The sequence below is a fragment of the Elaeis guineensis genome, chromosome 1, assembly GCF_000442705.2.
Source record: "Elaeis guineensis isolate ETL-2024a chromosome 1, EG11, whole genome shotgun sequence".
In the NCBI taxonomy this organism is placed as follows: Eukaryota; Viridiplantae; Streptophyta; class Magnoliopsida; order Arecales; family Arecaceae; genus Elaeis; species Elaeis guineensis.
Genome location: NC_025993.2, coordinates 173,494,598 through 173,514,793, shown reverse-complemented (window position 1 = coordinate 173,514,793; position 20,196 = coordinate 173,494,598). Strand labels below are relative to the sequence as shown.

Genomic DNA, 20,196 nt, shown 5'->3' with positions numbered 1-20,196 from the left:
TAATTTTTTTCTCCCCTCCAGAGAAAAAGATTATCGCAACGAGTCCGCGATGCACTTTCGTTTATTTTCCTACTCTTCCCCTCTCCACCCCCTCCTGCTCTCTCTCTCCTGTCTCCCTCTCTCCGCCCCACCCTCGGCCTTTTATTTCTTTTTCATTTTAATTTGAGTTTCGAGCCCAACAATTGTTGGGCGGAGACGAACTAGGTCCGCATAAGTTAGGGGTGGGACGTCTTTGTTTTATTTTGGGCGGCGGAGCAAATGAGAACCGTTGAATTAGATGTCATGGGTCGTCTAAATGTGGGGTTGAGTGCGTTGTGTTTCTTCTACGAGAGAGAGAGAGAAGTCCGTTTGGCTGGTGCCAGTGGAGATTTTTTTTTTCTTTCTTTTTTTCTGAGTTATGGTTGGAGATTTGGGAAAGTAGATAATATCGATGGAGAAAGCGTAAGCTCCTCTCTATCGGCAATCGGGGAAGGAAAAAAAAAGGAAGGAAAGAGATGGGCCTAATGGATTTGGATTTTGGATCCCAACCCGATCTGAAATCTGACATAGATCTATTTATTTAAATAGAAAATCTTGCATTTAGACCCTTGATAAAGACTATATTCAATTAAGCCCTTTTGACAATTGACTTAACCAGATCATGTTGAGTTAATTTAGTTTAGGGATGTTTTGCAATTAAACCCTGACAATGTATTTATTATATAAAGGCCCTTTTCTACTGGATCTCCATATTTCTGGCTTTGAACCCAAGGGCAAAAAAAATATTAATTGGGATTGTCCCCATGAGTCAACTACTACAATCATGCATATAAATACAAATACAATATGACTACTGTCTACCTCCTACTATTACTTAACCATCCATTCTTAAATACATACAAAACGAATACAAACTACTAATCTCAGATATGTATATATCATCATTGTCTCTTAGTCATTCTGGAAATTCTGAACTATTGGGACTAAGAAGTTATTAACAATTCAACTATCAGAAAATTTGTCTTTATCTTTTCTCTGAAGTAAGTTGATGACTAAAAATTCAATAAAATAAAAATTATATAATAATAAAATATATATTATTTTTATTGATAGACTATGAAGAAAAGAGATATATGTGGGATGCAAATAGGTGGTCATGTTCTGCTTAATCATGAAGATTCCGAAATAATTGATGCTGAAAATGTTGATTCAAAAAATAATTTTTCTGCTGGTAGAAGATAGAAATAATTATGTTACTTCTTATTATTATGTTATTTAAATATTTTAAATTTATATTTTAATTTGAAATATTCGATATCATCTATGATGTCTTTTATATTATATTAAATTTTTAATTTATAAAAATATTATTTAAAAAAATAAATATATATCGTGCATCGCATGAGATTCTAAACTAGTTATTATATATATTTCAAGCCGGCCCAAATTGGGCCATGTCATAAATCATAAGCCTAGGCTTAGTTTAAGACCGAAACGTGGACAAGCCCACCAAACATTAGTCCAACCTAGTTGGAAAAGGGGCTTGGTCGAGTGAGCCGTCGGCTGCCTAGTCGAATGTGCATCAAATGGACGCAGGCCATATTTTGGCAGAACGACAATATTGTGAGGCCAATAAGTCACTGTACAAGACAATTCAGTGTAATTTTTTTTTTGGTAATCAATCATTGTAAAATTTATATCCACAAACTACAGCCAGATATTTTGCATGTACATGGGATAATAACTTAATAAATGTATATGTTCTCGTAGCAACTGTGTGATCCTATCTTCTTTTTTTTTTTTCTTTTACTTTTTTTTTCTAATTAGTTTTTTGCATGAAAATTTAGTAATATATTATTTAAGAGGAAGGTAGGGGAGACTCACATACATTAAGTACATCCAAGAAAGAATCTACTACTTGTGACTGCTAAGCAAAACAATTTTACATTGAGGCAAGCCCCAATTTATAAAGAACAATGTTAGGCTCAAAATGAAAATTGAAACTAACATCTATGCCGGCCTTGTTATTCATCAAAGTGGAATAAAAATTAGTGGCTTATCTGTTATATTGTAGAGGGATGGGATTCATACCATGAAAAATAGTGGGATTTGGGTGTTTGGCTGAAGAAATAAGTACAGGAAGAATGAAGTGCATCAGAATTCATGATACATTTGGATTTTGTTAGAAAGACAAAATTATCCTCCCTTTTTTAGATTAGATTAAATAAAGACGAAATAAGACTGAAAAGGTTGTTAAGGAGAATAAGCTTCCTTTTATTCCCGCAACTCTATTCCATTATTTTAATGAAATATAGTGTTTGGGCCCACTTGCATCTTCAGAAGGGCCAATGTTCCTTGGCACCTTCTTAGTTATTGGGTGTCAGAACCACGGAATACGAGTTTTATCGTGCCCTATTTCATGGATTACATACATCTACGAACATGAGGACCTTGGAGACACGCATCCTAGGCGACCCGCACTTCTCGCGTTTCTTGATGAATGATCAGGGGCTCGCGCTACACAAGACCATCGATGAGTCTTGCGAATGTGGGGCTTAATTGGCCTGATTTGTCTCCAAAAAAGAGCCAGCCGAACGATTCCCACTCTACGGTCTGGATTAAATGAAATCGACGGTTTGAATCCTCTAAAGGCCTCATCGCAGGGGAGCCCTCCCCTCCTTCACAGGCTTACAAACATTGGTAACAGGCTATTCCGCCTCGACAACAAAACCTCTTCAAGGTTCCGACGCTCTCTCTCTCCGTTCTCGCTTCTCCCTCTCCTCTCTCCGTAGGGGAGCTTACACCACAGTAGTGCGGGGAGAGAGGAGGATATGGCGGAGAGGCGAAGAGAGAAGGAGAAGATTCGCGATCGAGACCTCTACGGCCACCGCGACCGAGACCGAGACCGAGACCGGGATAAGGACCGCGACCGCGACCGAGATCGGGATCGGGAGCGTACCAGAGACCGCGACCACCGGAAGCGGTCCCGCTCCCCGGACCGCCGCCGCCGCGCCCGCTCCCGCACCCGCTCCCCCGACACCCGTCGCGGCTCCCGATCCCGCTCCCTCTCGGCCGACCGCTCCCACCGCCGCCACGGCCACCACCGCCGCTCACCCTCCCCTGACGACCACCGCCGCAAGCGCCGCCGCGAGGGCAGCGACGACGAACGGGATCGCCACCGCTCGTCCGCCCCCTTGGAGACAGCGGACGGCGCCGCCAAGGAGCGCAAGAAGCAGGGCGGCGGTGCCGCTGCCCCCGACGGCGGTGCTCCGGCGGAGGGGGACGCTGCGGTGCCCACTGACCTGGACCCGGACGAGCTGGAGATGATGAAGAAGCTGGGGATCCCGCTGGGTTTCGACTCCACGAAGGGGAAGCCCGTATCGGGGGCCGACGTGAGTGGTGTGCGGGCGGTCACCAAGAGGCAGCCGAGGCAGTACATGAATCGGAGAGGGGGATTTAACCGCCCATTGCCCTCGGAACGGAACCGGTAGAATCGAAACGCCGGTGAACAGGTCAGGGTTTTCTTGATGCCCTAGTTTCGGATTCTTTTCTTTTCCTTCATTTTTAATTATCCTGTATGGTGATTCTAATATTGAATTAGATAGTATACCTCACGAATGAATGCGCTCTAAATTGACGATCTTCTGGGAACATTTTGTAGAAACATAATTAAACATAAACTTATGTAATTTCATATAGTTTATAGCATAACGCATACTTGAAAACCTTATTAGGTGATGTCATATGAGAAGTTCTTGAGCTGTGAATATTGGTTGCAAAACACCAGGTTTATTTTGTTTTTCACTGGATTATCAAAATTATGCATATTTGTTTGAGTAATCCAGAGGATGTTCGATATTGATTATTAAATCACAAGGAATTTTTGATGCATTTATCCTGAGGCTAAATGATGCTAAGTTCAAGGTTGACGTTGTTTTGTAATTTCATGGGACCTTCGTGCAAGAGGCACTATCAATGTCTGAGAATATGGTTGTCTTGATATTCAGCAGCACACTAAAGATTTAATGCTTGAGCAATGCGCTCTCATGCACGGGCTACTTTTCTATTTTTTTTTATTTTTTTATTTTTGTTAATATGTGTTACAGCGAAGTCAAACCTAGTTAAATGTATTTTCCAAACCTCAATGGCAGGCTTAGGACTTTGAACATGTATGCAACTAGGGTTCAAGTTAAACACTTGAGTGTTTATGTGTTTTTTACTGATTCATATTGTATGGACTTGCTTAGAAGCGTTACATGTTAGACAAGCTTGATTTAATGTTCTTCCTTGTCCTGGAGCATTGCTCAGTATCTAATCAATTTTCTATACTGAAAAGTTAAAATTGTAGCATATGTTACTGGGTCCAGTTTGGGATCTGTATATTAACATTATACCATGGAAAATAAAATAAGCTGTATATCAATATTTACGTTCATATACAAGTTAGATGGTAGAAGAATTTTGAAAGAGGAATCCAGTCTCAAGAATCAAGGAAATACAAAGTAAATGACTTGTTCTCTTGTTAGTTATAAATAGATCTATATATTTTGTTTTCACTTTCCAGAAATTATATGATTATGGAACCCTAGGAAACATAGATACCTCAAATCATGTCATTTCTGTATAGTATCCATATTAGATATCGATATTTGCCAAATATATCTTGAATAATATGTATATATATACCTTCTGAGCAAACTGTCACTTGCAAATATATTATATGTATTTATATGTATAAAATCAATTTGCAGAGTTGCATATATTTAGATTTTTGAATTTTCATGTCGAAATATCCACTGGTTCAGAAAAGTTATAGATTTGTTCACTAATATCATATGAGAAGTTGTTGCTTTGTATGAGGTTTGTTTGTTCATATCACTTTAGAAATTTATGTAATTAAGATGCTTGATAGAATTACAGCCTGCGACTTGATTATGTATTTATGGTTGTATGTATGTATCTACGTTTATGGAGAGAGAGAGACAATTGTTGAACCCTGTGGACTAACAAAAAGTGGAGTGGGCTTTCATCAAGGAGAGTTCATGTGAAGTTTCAAAAATAAAGGATGGAATTAAAGGCACAAACCACTTTGAGCGATGTGGTAATTTGCTTATGTTTTTAGAACTTTTAATTAGGAGGGACGAGTTCGAAATCAAGATACATGCAATGGAAATTATAGAGTCATATTTTTCTATACCTTAAAATAAGGGTGTTTATGTTGAAGGTTTTCTGCACCCTCTAGCAAGGAATATGAAATCACAAGTCAATTGGTACTTTGTTGTGGTTTAACGCAAGTATGTAACACATTTCTTTGGGCCATTTTTGAGAGGATCTTGTTTCTAAATACCGTTATGTTCTTTTGGCAACATCATTTGCTCTGGAGTTGAGGGTACAATATAGATGTCCTTAGATTGGCATAAGTTTTTATAGATTGCCCTTCTAGCTGAGTGGCTCCAGCGAAGCAGATAGTTTTTGACGGTTTCTGCATTGGTGTAGGCAAAGTACTTAACTCATGGATGAGACAAGCTTGAGTAAATCATGAGTAATTATGAATTAAAAAATTAGAGTAAATTATACTGATTTCCCCTTGAAATTTGGGGTGATTACAAATTCCCCATACTACATTTCGGAAATATACACATATCCCCCTATTATTATCTTTCTATTAAATAATCTGAAAGGCCTTACTAACATCACTCCTTCTTATTTTATTAAATAACCTATTTGATTTTTAAAATAAGTTATATTCTTAATTTTATTATCTTCTTCTTATTTCAATTTTTCCAAACTTGAAATTTTTATGTTTGGCCGAATTATTCCCAAGTATCGAACTTATGAGGATGATTAGAACTCAATCAAAGGAGTATGCTTATTAAAATCCAAGATGTTTGTATATAATTTACCAGATTTGGGCTTTGAGATGGGCCATGCCCGCTTTTGGCCATAGATTCCAGTAGCCATGAATAGCCACATGACACAAATGAGCTTATAAAGCCCAAATCTGGTATATTATATATAAATATCTTGGATTTTAATAAGCATACTTGTTTGACTGAGTTTTAATCATCATCACAAATTCGATATTTGGGAATAATTTGGCAAACCATAAAATTTGAAAATTTGGAAAAAATTTCAAATAACAAATGGAATAAAAAGAAAATAAAAAAATAAAAAAAATATGAGATATTTTAGGACTTAAATGGGTTAGAAAGTGATGATGGCAGCAAGGTTTGTTAGCTTATTTAACAAAAAGATAATGGTAGGGGGTTATGTGTTATACATAGCAATAGTTACGTAGTGTAATATATATTTTTGAAACATTAGTTGGGAATTTATAATTATCCTAAACTTTAACGGGGATCAATTTAATTTACTATAAAAGTTATTATGGTGAAACCACCCACAAAAGTGGATTTTTTAGCCCCTGTACCTACCAAAGTATTTTGAACTAAAAGCAGAGAATGATATGGTATTAGTGGATTAAAGAGCCTACTTATACAATTTGGTAGATGGCGTAACCAACATCAGCTACGAGACTTATAGGTCCCAGGCCTAAGATAAGTTCAAGATGGAAACACCATTGTTCAAATTTCATGTATACATTTACTAAAATCTACTCTTAAGTGGACAAGAACTTTAATTCTTTGTTGGCCAAACACACTTAAAATCTACTTCAAAATAGGAACCACAAAACAAGAATCAAGAAACTTGTACATCAAACCATATAGATAGCAGGAGCAACCAATGTGTTACTCAAACAATTTATAGGCTATGGATGGCATCAAAGCCACTAATAACCTGAATTTAGATACTTGAAAATCCATGTAGCAAACCTTCCATCATGCAAAGGTCTGATACTGACAAATGTCAGATAACACATGATTACAACCATACCAAGTTTTAGATGAGAAAGAATAAGACTACTAGCTACAGAAGAGAAAATCCAATATGTTAGCACATATTGTGTAGCTCCTTGGGCTTTCTCACTTCTCTTGCTTGCTCTAGTATCATAAACAGAGCTGGTAGGAGTATGAATAAAACAGTAAATGATAGTCTATCAACTGACTTACGCGAATTACCTTTGAAACTGTTCAACAAAGAGCACATATGAAAGCTCTGGCAGACTGCTGAAAGCATGAATGCTCATTATGTGTGAATTTGGATTAGGAAAATTTGAGAAGTTTATATAATTCTTTTCTACTAAAAAGAAAGAGAGAAGTCCATATAATAGAAAGAATAAATAGTTTACTCTTATAGTGGTTCTAGAGCTAACTATATATGAAACAGTATTTTACACTAACCCTATTAATAGAATCTGAGTTTCTTATAGGTTATAAAGCTCCAGCAGAGTTGCGCTACAACCAGCTGGGTTTTTTTTTGACGTGCCTGGGGAAATGGAAGCTCAGAGCTAATCTAATTTTTGAATTGCCGTGCAGAAGAGACACCACAGTTCCAAGGAAAATGCTTACTAGCACTGGTGACTGGTTTTGGACAAATTTTCCTGCTAGCATACACATAATGAAAATGAGTATCTCACTTACATAGTTTACTGCACGATGCTAATGTCTTACAACGGAAAAATTCAGAATGCAGCTGTTCAGCTTTTGGGCTTCTCTTTTACCTACCCTTACATATTACCATATTGTTTCTCAATGGCATTGATGTAAATACTTATGTTATTTCAGGATTCTGGAATCATACAGGTAACGCAGCACAAGTTGGAGAACTTTGATGTTCTGTACCTAACCCAGGAACGCACTTCTACCTATCATGTATAACTTTTAAGACGACTCATAGATGTGACTCGTTTGAACATTCATAGGATAGCAGAGTTATTGGAGCTGCTTTGTTTCATCTTTTGTGCTCTTGCAGCATTCCAGGACAAGATATTTGTTGCCATTGTATTGAAACTATTGGTTGTCATGCTGTTACTTCATCAAATTTGGTGAGCTCCAATAGATTGCTTGCCTAATGTATTGCTTTGGATTTCCAATGCTAACTATTCTATTCGTTCTTCAAGTTTCTATTTTGCAGAAACACACATAAGGCCTGTCAGGTAAAGAACTCTAGCATCCCTTTCCCGTCATCTTTTTCTGTTAGTGTGTGCAATGAAATCATCTGGCTTCAATGTCATTTTTCTGTTGCTTGCTACCTCCGTACAGATCTCATGCCCGATTTATATACTTAAAATTCATGACATGTCAACTTAAGTTAGGAGTTGATCCTTGTTCTATTTAAAGTTTAAAATTGCTTATTTTCATATCTGCCATGTTCTGCACTGACCTCAAAGCGAACCTGGCGGATTAAGGCCATATTTAAATATGAAACGGTGAGCTTACCCTCGACAAACAATCCTCTGTCGATGAAGAATTGCCCTGCTCAATGTATGCTACAATTCTTGTCCACCAATCCAAGTTTTACCGGCCAGGGGTCTCTTCCTCCATGGAGGAAGAATTATGTCCCACCAAACCTCAAGCATGTCGAGAAGCCATCTTAGGTACCCTGGGATTTTAATGGGTGCGTGTTAGCGTACATGGAAACTAAATACAAATCCTCTTAGAGCACCGCTCTAATAAGCCGTTCCTCTCTCGTGTACTGATAATTTCCCTATTGACTGTTAGGAACCCCATGTATGGTACACGATTGGTATTGAAAACAGAAATTCTTTGTGCACCGCGGGCGGTGCGTGCGTGGTTGGCTTACGCGTGGGGCCGAAGCATGGTGTGAAAAATTTTTTTTTTTTTTCTTCCCGTCCTTCTAGCTGGATTTTATTCATATGTTCAAAGCGTTACATTTTTTCGTGCATGCGGCCCATGTGCAGGCAGGAAATATGTTGTTCTACTCTTCATTGTAGGGAAGGATTGAGATTATATATATATATATATATATATATATATATATATATATATATATATATATATATATATATATATATATATATATATTAAAATTCACTAAATTTTAATATTTTTGAAACATAAATTATGCAAAACATTGTATTGAGTTATTTAAATAGTATATTTTTGGATCATTTGATGCATAGACAAATATTTTCTAAATCAAATGATTTTTTCTTTTGGTTTCAAAGTACTTTTTATGTCCGAAATCATAATCAATGGTGTAGATTTTCTATATAGAATCTCTATCAGTAATTTTGAATTGATGAGATTGAGAGTTTAAACTTTCCAAAAGAACGGGAGACCAAGTAGATTTATGTATGTTGGTCCAAACCACTCGATCTAATATGTTAGAAACACAAGTTGATTTGATGGAAACACAAGTCGATTTACCAAAAAAAAAAAAAAAAAGTTAGAAACACAAGTTGATTTGATAGACATGACACTAGCTTGTTTCATCTATTATTTATGGTTAAGTCATGAATGTCTTGTTTAATTAGTTTATTACTTTGTAATCTTTCGTATACATAGTTTTGATATAAATTATATTCAGAAAAAGTTAAATGAATCATTTTCTAGTTTGAGCTTAATTTTGTTAACTCAATTGATTATTAAATAAATCAAATTCACATGAAGCCGATTAGGCCTCTAAATCCAAGCTTGATGCATTTCATGAACAAATTATATCTGGCAATTTGTTTATGATGTGTGATCTTGAGCACTTACCTAGTTAGACTAGAATTCTGTTTGAGATTGTTGTTGATTGTAGAGCTTTTGGAGTTTTTGAAAGTAGAACTTTCGAAGAGTTGAATTTTTATAAAAAGTTATTTATTGTTTGATAATTATATTTATAAAATATTTTAAAATTTTAATATATATTTAGTAATTAAAATAAGAAAATATTTTAGGTATGATAAAATAACAATAAAATACATCACATAATATTGTATAATAGAAAATAATATGATATAATATCATAATATAATAATACTATTGTTATCATATAATACAATATAAAATTATATAATTATTATATTATAATATAATATATAATGTAATCATGGATTATAATCTAATCTAGTATTATATTATTATAATATAATAATATTATATTATTATTAAAATTTTATTATATTATATTGTATTATTTTTATTATAATATTATAATAGATGATATTATATCTTTATAATATAAATATTTTCATATTTTTAAAATATTATTATATTCTATAACATTGTATAAATATTATGTTTATACTATATCATAATATTAATTGATTATTATATCATGTTATATTTATAGTATAATAATATGATATAAAATATAATTATTAGATTTATTGGTGGGTATTTTGGTTATCAAAAAATTTCATTCAAATTAAAATAGCTTCCTAACATTACTCAGAAAGTACTTTTGGAAAAAAGCTCTAAAATGAAAATTTTCTCAAATATATCCTTTTAGCTTTCTAATCAAGCCAAAATAATTTTCTAATTTTTTACTAAACATCTTTATACCATATAAAAGTGCTTTTGAAGAATCAGAAAGTACTTTCTGACATTTTAAAAGCTTTGTCAAACAAAACCTAAATGTATTTCCAATGGTTGTGAAAAATATTTTGCTCAAGTTTGTCCTATTTTATTTTTAGGATGAAAATTATAATTCAAGACCGGCTTAGAAAAGCAAGAGTCTAGGTTCAAACCAATTTTATTTAAGGATTTTTTTGGATATTTTTATAGGATTGGATTGAAAATCTTATACAAATTGGATTTGTTGGCTCATCTAACTTACAGTTTCTAAGAGCTTATCTAAGCTCAACCTAGATCTTAGCCTGTAGGCTGTAAGAAGAAAGGAGCGTGGAGATTTCCTTTATTCCCTCAAAATTTGGGCTAGTATTTGTAGAAATATTCAAACAGCAAATTCTTTGTGCACTGCGAGGGTATAAAAAATCCGATGTGGAGCGCACTGTCTTATCCGACTAGTCCACATAGTCATCACTTTTCAATACGTATTTAATATCTGTAAATTAATTTTTTCGTTTAAAATTTTGTATGACGAAAATATCTCTGTTCTTTGATAAAATTATGATATTTTATGTCCATATTATGACATCCTGCATCCAAAAAATCATAATTTTTATCCTTAGGATATCATAATATAATGCAAGATGTCATAATATGCACAGAATGTCATAATTTTTTTTCAAGAACTAAGATATTTTCGTCATTAAAAATTTTCAAACAAAAAAAGTAAAACTGCGGGCATTAAATACGCATTGAAAAGTGGTTGGACAAAAATATCTCTTTCATGTTATGATATCTTAGGTCATATTATGACATCTTGGGCTATAATACGTTATAGGATATCATAATTTTTTTTCAAAAGGTAGGGGTATTTTTCATCGTATGAAATGTTTAAACAAAAAAACAGACCTACAGATATTAAATGTGCATTGGAAAGCGATAACTTCGTAGACCAATCGGATAAGATAGTATGCTCTATGTCGGATTTTCTATACCAACCATGGTGCACAAAGAATTTCTCATATCCACACACACATGCATAGAGAACAGAATTTGTGTGGATTGGGAAATGGAGGCTCTGGCCCTTTTAATGGTGGTTGGAGCTAGAAGCTTTGATTGTTTGGCCCTTTCTAAGCTATGGGTGAGGGGAGGGAGGAGGGGGGACGAGAGAGAGGTGACGATGGGCTAGAAGTGGAGAAAGAGTAGGAATTTCGGCGCATATACTCTGTGGTGGTCATGTAGTAGTGTTGTGACTTGTAAGGGAGAATAAAAGAGCGAGGGTTGGGCCATTTTCTTGGCCACCACTGGCTCTACAAGTCTTCAAAAGTTGTGGAATTACCATCTGGCCCTTTTAATTTTATGTTGCAGGTTCAATCAATGGAACTTTGCTTGGGTCATCACATGTTCAGTTCCACAAAGCTGAAGCAGGTTTTGAGTATTTGTTATTATCCTTTGTATCTCCTCAACACGAGGCATATCCTACTTGTTTGGATTCTTAGTTCACTACTTCCTCATGTCTCCAAAGGGTTGTGTAAATGATTTACAGTCATTGATCTCCCAAAATGTTATCACTTGGTCTTCATGTTTTCATTCTTAAAGACTTTAGTTCTTCAGTTTACAGATTATGTACTGCTCTGCCTCAGTTTCAGAAATAAGGCAATACTTTAGGGCCATGGGACATCAGCGTTTCTTATTCCTCTATGTGTGTGCTTATTTTATTCTCTCGCTTGTAATATTGTATAATTACCTGTGTTTCTTGTTTTGGTGGGTTTCTGATAGTTTTATATCCCAAGTCGGGATTTGCATATATACTTTGATTTCACTCCCCTGAGTTCTTTTTCTAATTAATATAAAAAAAAAATTATTTATCTAAATAATTTAATTTTTAACTTATTTATCAGAATGATGCAAAATCGATAAAACGCCATTTTGAACGACGTTTTATCATGACCACGTCACCCCCTATTTTTCATGTAGACCACATAAAAAAAAAAAATTTAAAAAAAATGTCAAATGATATGGCGTTTTTAAAAAAGCCATTCCAAACAGCGTTTTTAAAAACGCCATATTTTTTGATATTTTTTTCCTCCAAAAAAAAAATAATAATAAAAATTAAAAAAATTAAAAAAAATTAATTTTTTAAAAAATAAATATTTAATTTTGATAAAAATAAAAATTATCATTTAAAATTAGTATCTCCATTTTAAATTATCTTTTTAAAAAATATCTGAAAAAAATTGGTGTAAAAAAAAATTTAAAAATATCATTAAAAATTTTAAGAAATAGAAATTATAATTCTAAAATTTAAGAAAATAAAAATTTTAAATTTTAATTCAAATAAAAATCATCATTTCAAATTACAATCTCCTTTTCAAATTATTTTTTTAAAAAAATATCATAAAAGAAGAAAAAAATAGAAAAAATAAAAATTATAATTTTGAATGAATTTTAAAGAATAAAAATTTTAATTTTAATTCAAATAAAAAAGATAATTTTAAATTATTTTATCCATTTAAAATTTATTTTTTTCAAAAATATCTCAAAAAAAAATTTAAAAAATTAAAAAAATAAAAAATATCATAAAAAAAGAAAAAATGAGAACCAAATAAAAATTATAATTTTTAATTTAAAAAATAAAATTTTTAATTTTAATTAAAATAAAAAATACCATTTCAAATTACTTTTCCCATTTCAAATTATTTTTTTTAAAAAATATTCCAAATAAAGAAGTAAAAAATGAGAAAAAAATAAAAATTCAAATGTTAACTCAAATAAAAAACATAAATTTAAATTATTTTTTTCATTTAAAATTAATTTTTTTAAAAAAATATCCCAAAAAATTTATGGGGGTTAAAAAAATAAAAAATATCATAAAAAAGAAAATATCAAAAAAATGAGAAAAAAATAAAAATTATAGTATTTAAATTTAAAATAATAAAAATTTTCATTCAAATTTTTTTTTAATACCGCACCGTACATAGCTGTTTGTGCCCGTACCAAATCGAGATGTATCAGTGCGGTCCGATTAATCTCATAATTAAATTATCCGATATACTATTATTATTTATATTATAATTTTTATAGTCCTTTTAGCATAACTTTTTCTCTCGTAATGTTCTGAGATATATTAGTGTATGTGTAACCATATCCACAAAGCATAATATCCGATCACTTGAAATTAAATAATATAAAATAAAATTAATAATTAATAATATTAAATAGAATAAAAATGTCAAACGTACAAAAAATAGTACAATAAAAGTTTCAAAAATATTAAGTACAAATCTAAAAAAGATTAAGTCCCATAAAGACGTCGTGGTGCCCGTGATCGCTTGGACCTTCTCAGGAAGGTCCTCAACGGCTGCTCCTGCTCCTGCTCCTGCTGTGATGGCCCCTTCTCTATATCAGTAGAGGAGGTCTGCTGGTCATGCTGCTCAGGAATAACGGATACTATCAGATCATTTACGGACTGATGCCGTGCTGTCGGAGAGGAGAAAATGCTGGAGATAGCCGGAGAAGAAGGAGAGAGGGGTTTTTTTTTTTTTTTGGAATTTAAGCTTCAAAAATGCCAAGGGAATGACATTTTTGAAGGGAATGGCATTTTCAAAAATGCCATTCCCTTTGACGTTTTCCTCTATTTTTTTTAATAATTTTTTTTAATTTTTTTAATTTTTCTTTACTTATTTTTATATGATTTTTTAATAAATAAAATTAATTTAAAATGGACATAGTAATTTGAAATGATAATTTTTTATTTGAATTAAAGTTAAATTTTTTAAGTAATAATTATAAATTTTATTTTTTTACTATTTTTTATTTGAATTATAATTATAATTTTTAATTTTTTAATTTTAAAATTATAATTTTTATTTTTAAATTAGAATTACAATTTATAATTTTTTAAATTCAATTCTTTTCCCTTTTTTCTTTTTTTATGGTGTTTTTTATTTTTTTTACACCAATTTTTTTCTTTTTTCAGATATTTTTTTAAAAAAATAATTTGAAATGGAAAAAGTAATTTGAAATGACATTTTTTATTTTCATTAAAGTTAATTTTTTTTAAAATTTTAATTTACAATTTTTATTTTTTTTCATAATTTTTATTTTTTTCACTTTTCGTATGGCATTTTTTTCTTTTATTTTTCTTGAATTTAAATTTAAATTTTAATTTTTTATAACTTAAAATTATAATTTTTATTTTTTTTCTCATTTTTACCTTTTTTCTTTTTTTATGAAATTTTTTTGAGGTATTTTTTATTTGTTTGGAATATTTTTAAAAAAATTATTTTGAAATGGAGAAAGTAATTTGAAATGATGTCTTTTATTTTAATTAAAATTAAAAATTTTATTTTTTTTAAATTTAAAATTATAATTTTTATTTTGTTCCTATTTTTTTAAATTTTTGACTTCTTTATGGCACTTTTATTTTTTTAATTTTTTATTTTTTTGAACATTTTTTTTAAATTAATTTGAAATGGAGAAACTAATTTGAAATGATGGTTTTTATTTTAATTAAAATTAAAATTTTAATTTTTTAAAATTTAAAATTTTTATTTTTATTTTTTTTTCATTTCTTTCTTATTTTTTCTTTTTTTTTATGGTATTCTTTATTTTTTAAAATTTTTAAGTTTTTTTAGATATTTTTTTAAAAATTAATTTTAAATGGACAAAATAATTTAAAATTATCTTTTTTATTTGAATTAGAATTAGAATTTTTACTTTTTAAAATTCATTCAAAATTATAATTTTTATTTTTTCTCAAATTTTTCTCATTTTTTTCTTCTTTAATGATATTTAAAAAAATTAATTTAAAAAAATTAATTTTATGGTATTTTTTAATGCTATTTTTTAAGATCTTTTTTGATATTTTTTAAAAAAAATTAATTTTTAAATAATTTTAGAATTATAATTTCTATTTCTTTTCGATTTTTTTAATGGTATTTTTAATTTTTTTTTACATCAATTTTTTTCAGATATTTTTTTAAAAAGATAATTTGAAATGGAAATACTAATTTTAAATGATAATTTTTATTTTTATCAAAATTAAAATTTTTATTTTTTTATAAATTTAAATTTTTTTTTCTATTTTTTACCGTTTTTTTCTTTTTTTTTTGGGAGAAAAAAATGTCAAATAATATGGTGTTTTTAAAAATGCCATATCATTTTACATTTTTTTTTTAATGTAGTCTACATGAAAAATAGAGGATGACGTGGTCACGATAAAACGCCATTCAAATGACATTTTACCAATTTTACATCACTCTGATAAATAAGTTAAAAATCAAATTATTTAAATAAATAAATTTTTTTTATATTAATTAGAAAAAAAACTCCACTCCTCTCTATATGATAAAGCAGCTGGTTTGTTTGCTTACCAAAAGAAAGAAAAAAAAACAGCTAAGGCATGTCCGGAAATGCCAGATTTGTTGGGGTCAAGATAATGCGGCTGATGGAAAGGAGGGAGTGGGAGAGATGGGATCAGTGGGCTCGATCATTACAGGTTGAAAAGACAACCTATCAGGGTCCTTTTTCCCTCATCCTAAGGGGATTGAACCACGCGATCCTTGTGTTATCCCTCTTTTGTACCCCGGTTCTCTCCCTTCCATTCCTTGCACCTTCTCTCTACCAAATTTCATTGGATGTGGCTATAAATTTCTAGAGAGATCCTAGATCTGCCTATAGGATTGGGCTGAAGCTTCCGTGAGAATCGAGTCTGATCCATCCAACATATATCTTCTAAACTATATACACAGATATATCTAATATTGTTAGAATATAAGACTCCTCACATCAACTAGACCTCTTCCAGTATAGGATAGAAAAACTAGTGAGGTTATTTTTTTCCCTTTATGGAATTCAAGCTGACCCATTCCATTCTTGACAAATTTGTGAAATGAGCCTTTTGTCCGGCGTGTGTTTTTATGAATCCTATTGGATTGCACATAATTACCCAAACAGGACCCACAAGGTATAAGATTCCCTAGGTTCTTAAATCTCAGAACTCATATATATATATATATATATATATATATATCATACAGATAATAAATAATATATAAATAAATATGTATGAAATTATTTATTCATCAGGTTGAATTGGCCCTCAAGCTAAATCAAGGCCTTGCCCATCTCGTCAGGCCTAAAGGCCCATTTAAAGTCGGCCGGGGTCGGGCGGGGCAGGCTGGCTTGTTTTTGGTGATGTCCATGGTGCGCATGGGATAAATCTTTCAGCTTCAGCTTCATTTCGATTCGCGCAGGTCATCCATCGTGCGTGTGCCTCTCTCTATGAGGCGAGGCCATCTCCAGGAGGGCCATCTCGGCTCTCTCCGTCGATCTTCCTCTCTCTCCATGCCCATCATCTCATCCCCCACCAAATCCCACCATCACCACCTACCCCTTTCTCTCCCTCCTCGAGAAATCCTCCACAGTAAAAGAAGTGAAGCAACTGCACGCCCATGCTATCGTCTTGGGCCTCGTCCGCTATACCTATGTCACCAGCCGAATCCTCGCCATCTACGCCCTCCACGCCAACCCCGACATCCACTCTGCCCTCCTGGTCTTCCACCGGATCCCGAGCCCACCATCTTCAACTGGAACACCGTGATCAAGGGTTACTGCAGAACCCCCTACCCCGAGAAGGGTCTCCTTTTCTACTCCCACATGAGACGCCGAGGGCTCCCTCCCAACATGCATACCTTCCCCTTTGCCATCAAGGCTTGCCCTCGCCTCTCGTCTCTGTCCCAAATCCACGGGCAGATTGTCAAATTCGGGTTCGACCTCGACGTCTTTGTGACGAGCTCTCTAATCAGATGTTACTCGCATCTGGGTGGCCTGGACTTCGCTTCTCAGGTGTTCGACGAAAGCTCTAACAGAAACATCGTGTGCTGGACCAGTCTTATTAGCGCGCATTGTGCTCATGGTCTGGTGGATAGAGCGAGGGAATTCTTTGATCGGATGGCCGAAAGGAATGATGTTTCCTGGAGTGCAATGATAACGGGTTATGTGCAGAATGAACGTCCGGAAGAGGCGATTGAATTGTTTCGCGAATTGAAGGGTGGTGGGAGCGTAAAGCTCAACGACTCTTTGCTCGTCAGTGTTCTGAATGCGTGTGCTGGTTTGGGCGCTTTGGAGGAGGGTAGATGGATCCATGATTACATTGATAGGAGAGAGACACAGTATGGACTCGAGCTAGGGACTGCCCTCTTAGATTTCTATTCAAAATGTGGCTTTATAGAGAGTGCGAGGGAGGTGTTCTGCAAGATGGGTCGCAAAGATGTGACGGCTTGGAGTGCAATGGTCATGGGTCTGGCTCTCAATGGGCTGAGCCATTCAGCCATCGAGACTTTCTCAGAGATGTTGAGGTGTAAGGTTGTGCCAAATGCCATCACCTTTGTTGGGTGCTGACTGCTTGCAATCATGGCGGTTTGGTAGATGAAGGATGGGCTTATTTTGAGGACATGAGCAGGGTTTATGGTGTGTCTCCCACGATCGAGCATTACGGATGTGTCGTCGATCTCTTAAGCCGTGCCGGGAGGACTGCTGTGGCCGAAAGCTTGATCCAGTGCATGCCAATGGAGCCCGACGGGGTCATATGGGGGGCTCTGCTCAACGGTTGTCTGATGCATGGACATGCTGAGCTAGGGGGGAGAGTCGGTAGGCATGTGATCGAGTTGGAGCCACACCATTGTGGGAGGTATGTGGGTCTCGCCAATGTATATGCTTCAATGGGAAGGTGGGAGGGTGTTGTGAAGGTAAGACGGGCGATGAGGGATAGGGGAGTGAAAACTACTCCGGGTTGGAGTCTGATTGAGATAAATGGAGTTGGCCATAGGTTTATAGCTGATGACAATGGCCATCCCAACAAGAAGAGGTATACGGGATGTTGGGTGATGTCATTATGGAATTGATATCACCAGGCAATGGGGCTATCATAATTGACGTATAACAGGTCTCATACTCTCATGAGGAGCACGAATAATCTATTCGGGTGTTCAAATACGAGCTTTTATTGATGTTGAGTTGGTCTGGAATTGATATATTTGATTCAGTTTTTGGTGCTTCTAGAAACATATGTGCTCGGATCCATCAACAATGATGGAATGGGTATTGTTGCGCTGTGGGACAGTCCAGGATGAGGCACGTTCTCACACGGAGCACAGAGATGCTTCTGAACTGGTCGGACGAGAAGCCATTTGATTATGCTAAAAAAATTATAAAAATTATAATATAAATAATAATAATATATCAGATAATTTAATTATGAAATGAATTGAATCATATTGGTACATCTCGATCTGGTACAGACACAAACAGCTACTATGGTGCGGTATTGAAAAAAATTTTGAATTAAAATTTTTATTTTTTTAAATTCAAAATTATAATTTTTATTTTTTTTGATATTTTTTTTGATATTTTTTATTTTTTTAACCCCCATAAATTTTTTTGGGATATTTTTTTAAAAAAAATTAATTTTAAATGAAAAAAAATTTGAATTTATTTATTTTTATTTGAGTTAACATTTGAATTTTATTTTTTCCTCATTTTTTACTTCTTTGTTTGAAATATTTTTTAAAAAAATAATTCGAAATGAAAAAAATAATTTGAAATGATATTTTTATTTTAATTAAAATTAAAAATTTTATTTTTTTAAATTAAAAATTATAATTTTTATTTTTTTCTATTTTTAAATATTTCTCTTTTATGTCACTTTTTTTATTTTTTATTTTTTTAGATATATATTTTTTAAAAAAATTAATTTGAAATAGAGAAAGTAATTTGAAATGATGGTTTTTATTTGAATTAAAATTAAAATTTTTATTTTTTTAAATTTAAAATTATAATTTTTATTTGGCTCTCATTTTTTTCTCTTTTTTTAATGGTATTTTTTATTTTTTTAATTTTTTAAGATTTTTTGAGATATTTTTTTAAAAAAATAAATTTTAAATGTATAAAATAATTTAAAATTATTTTTTATTTGAATTAAAATTAAAATTTTTATTTTTTAAAATTCATTCAAAATTATAATTTTATTTTTTCTATTTTTTCTTCCTTTATGATATTTTTAAAAAAAATTAATTTGAAAAGGAGATTGTAATTTGAAATGATGATTTTTATTTGAATTAAATTAAAATTTTTATTTTCTTAAATTTTAGAATTATAATTTTTATTTCTTAAAATTTTTAATGGTATTTTTTAATTTTTTTACACCAATTTTTTTCAGATATTTTTTTAAAAAGATAATTTGAAATGAAGATACTTTTAAATGATAATTTTTATTTTTATCAAAATTAAAATTTTTATTTTTTTATAAATTTAAATTTTTTTATTTTTATTTTTTATCATTTTTTTCTTTTTTTGGGAGAGAAAACGCTAAAAATATGGTATTTTTAAAAACGCCATTTGGAATGACGTTTTTAAAAACATCATTTTTGATATTTTTTTTAAAATTTTTTTTTATGTGGTCTACGTGAAAAATAGGGGGTGATGTGGCCATGATAAAATGCCATTCAAAATGATGTTTTACCGATTTTGTATCATTCTGATAAATAAGTTAAAAATTAAATTATTAGATAAATAAATTTTTTTATATTAATTAGGAAAAGAACTCTGTTAATTGAACCTCGAAGAAAGTAGGGTGGAAAATCTCTTATTTATGCATCATCATTCATTTGTAATGTTTCATCTCTTTGGTCTGTTTTTGATGCTTAATGTATTCCATGTGTACTTTTGTTTTGGGTAAGGTATTACATTTGTACTTGGAATAAGGCATTGTTGGTGCAAAAATCCGCCTGCGCCGGGG

General features: G+C 32.2%; 2 protein-coding genes across 3 annotated transcripts; both read left to right on the top strand.

Annotated features, from left to right (window-relative positions):
* The first annotated feature begins 2,646 nt into the window (after positions 1–2,646).
* LOC105039641 (uncharacterized) lies at positions 2,647–7,978 on the top strand. Of its 2 annotated transcripts, XR_003799973.2 has the most exons (3): positions 2,647–3,491; positions 7,310–7,456; positions 7,665–7,978. XR_003799973.2 is itself a non-coding variant. In XM_010915855.4 (2 exons), the coding sequence occupies exon 1, from the start codon at positions 2,811–2,813 to the stop codon at positions 3,468–3,470; it is 660 nt and encodes a 219-aa protein (XP_010914157.1). In that variant the 5' UTR covers positions 2,649–2,810; the 3' UTR covers positions 3,471–3,491; positions 7,665–7,978. The 2 variants fall into 2 exon arrangements, 1 of the variants encoding a protein (XP_010914157.1); XM_010915855.4 differs by lacking the exon at positions 7,310–7,456 and having other exon boundaries at positions 2,649–3,491.
* Positions 5,076–18,662, top strand: LOC105039640 (pentatricopeptide repeat-containing protein At2g20540-like). Its single transcript, XM_073256054.1, is given in 10 exon segments — positions 5,076–5,080; positions 5,204–5,273; positions 7,665–7,717; positions 7,852–7,924; positions 11,766–11,825; positions 12,019–12,099; positions 16,488–16,604; positions 16,693–16,966; positions 16,969–17,793; positions 17,796–18,662. Coding segments are annotated over 10 exon segments (2,067 nt in total). The 3' UTR covers positions 18,305–18,662.
* The last annotated feature ends 1,534 nt before the right edge of the window (positions 18,663–20,196 follow it).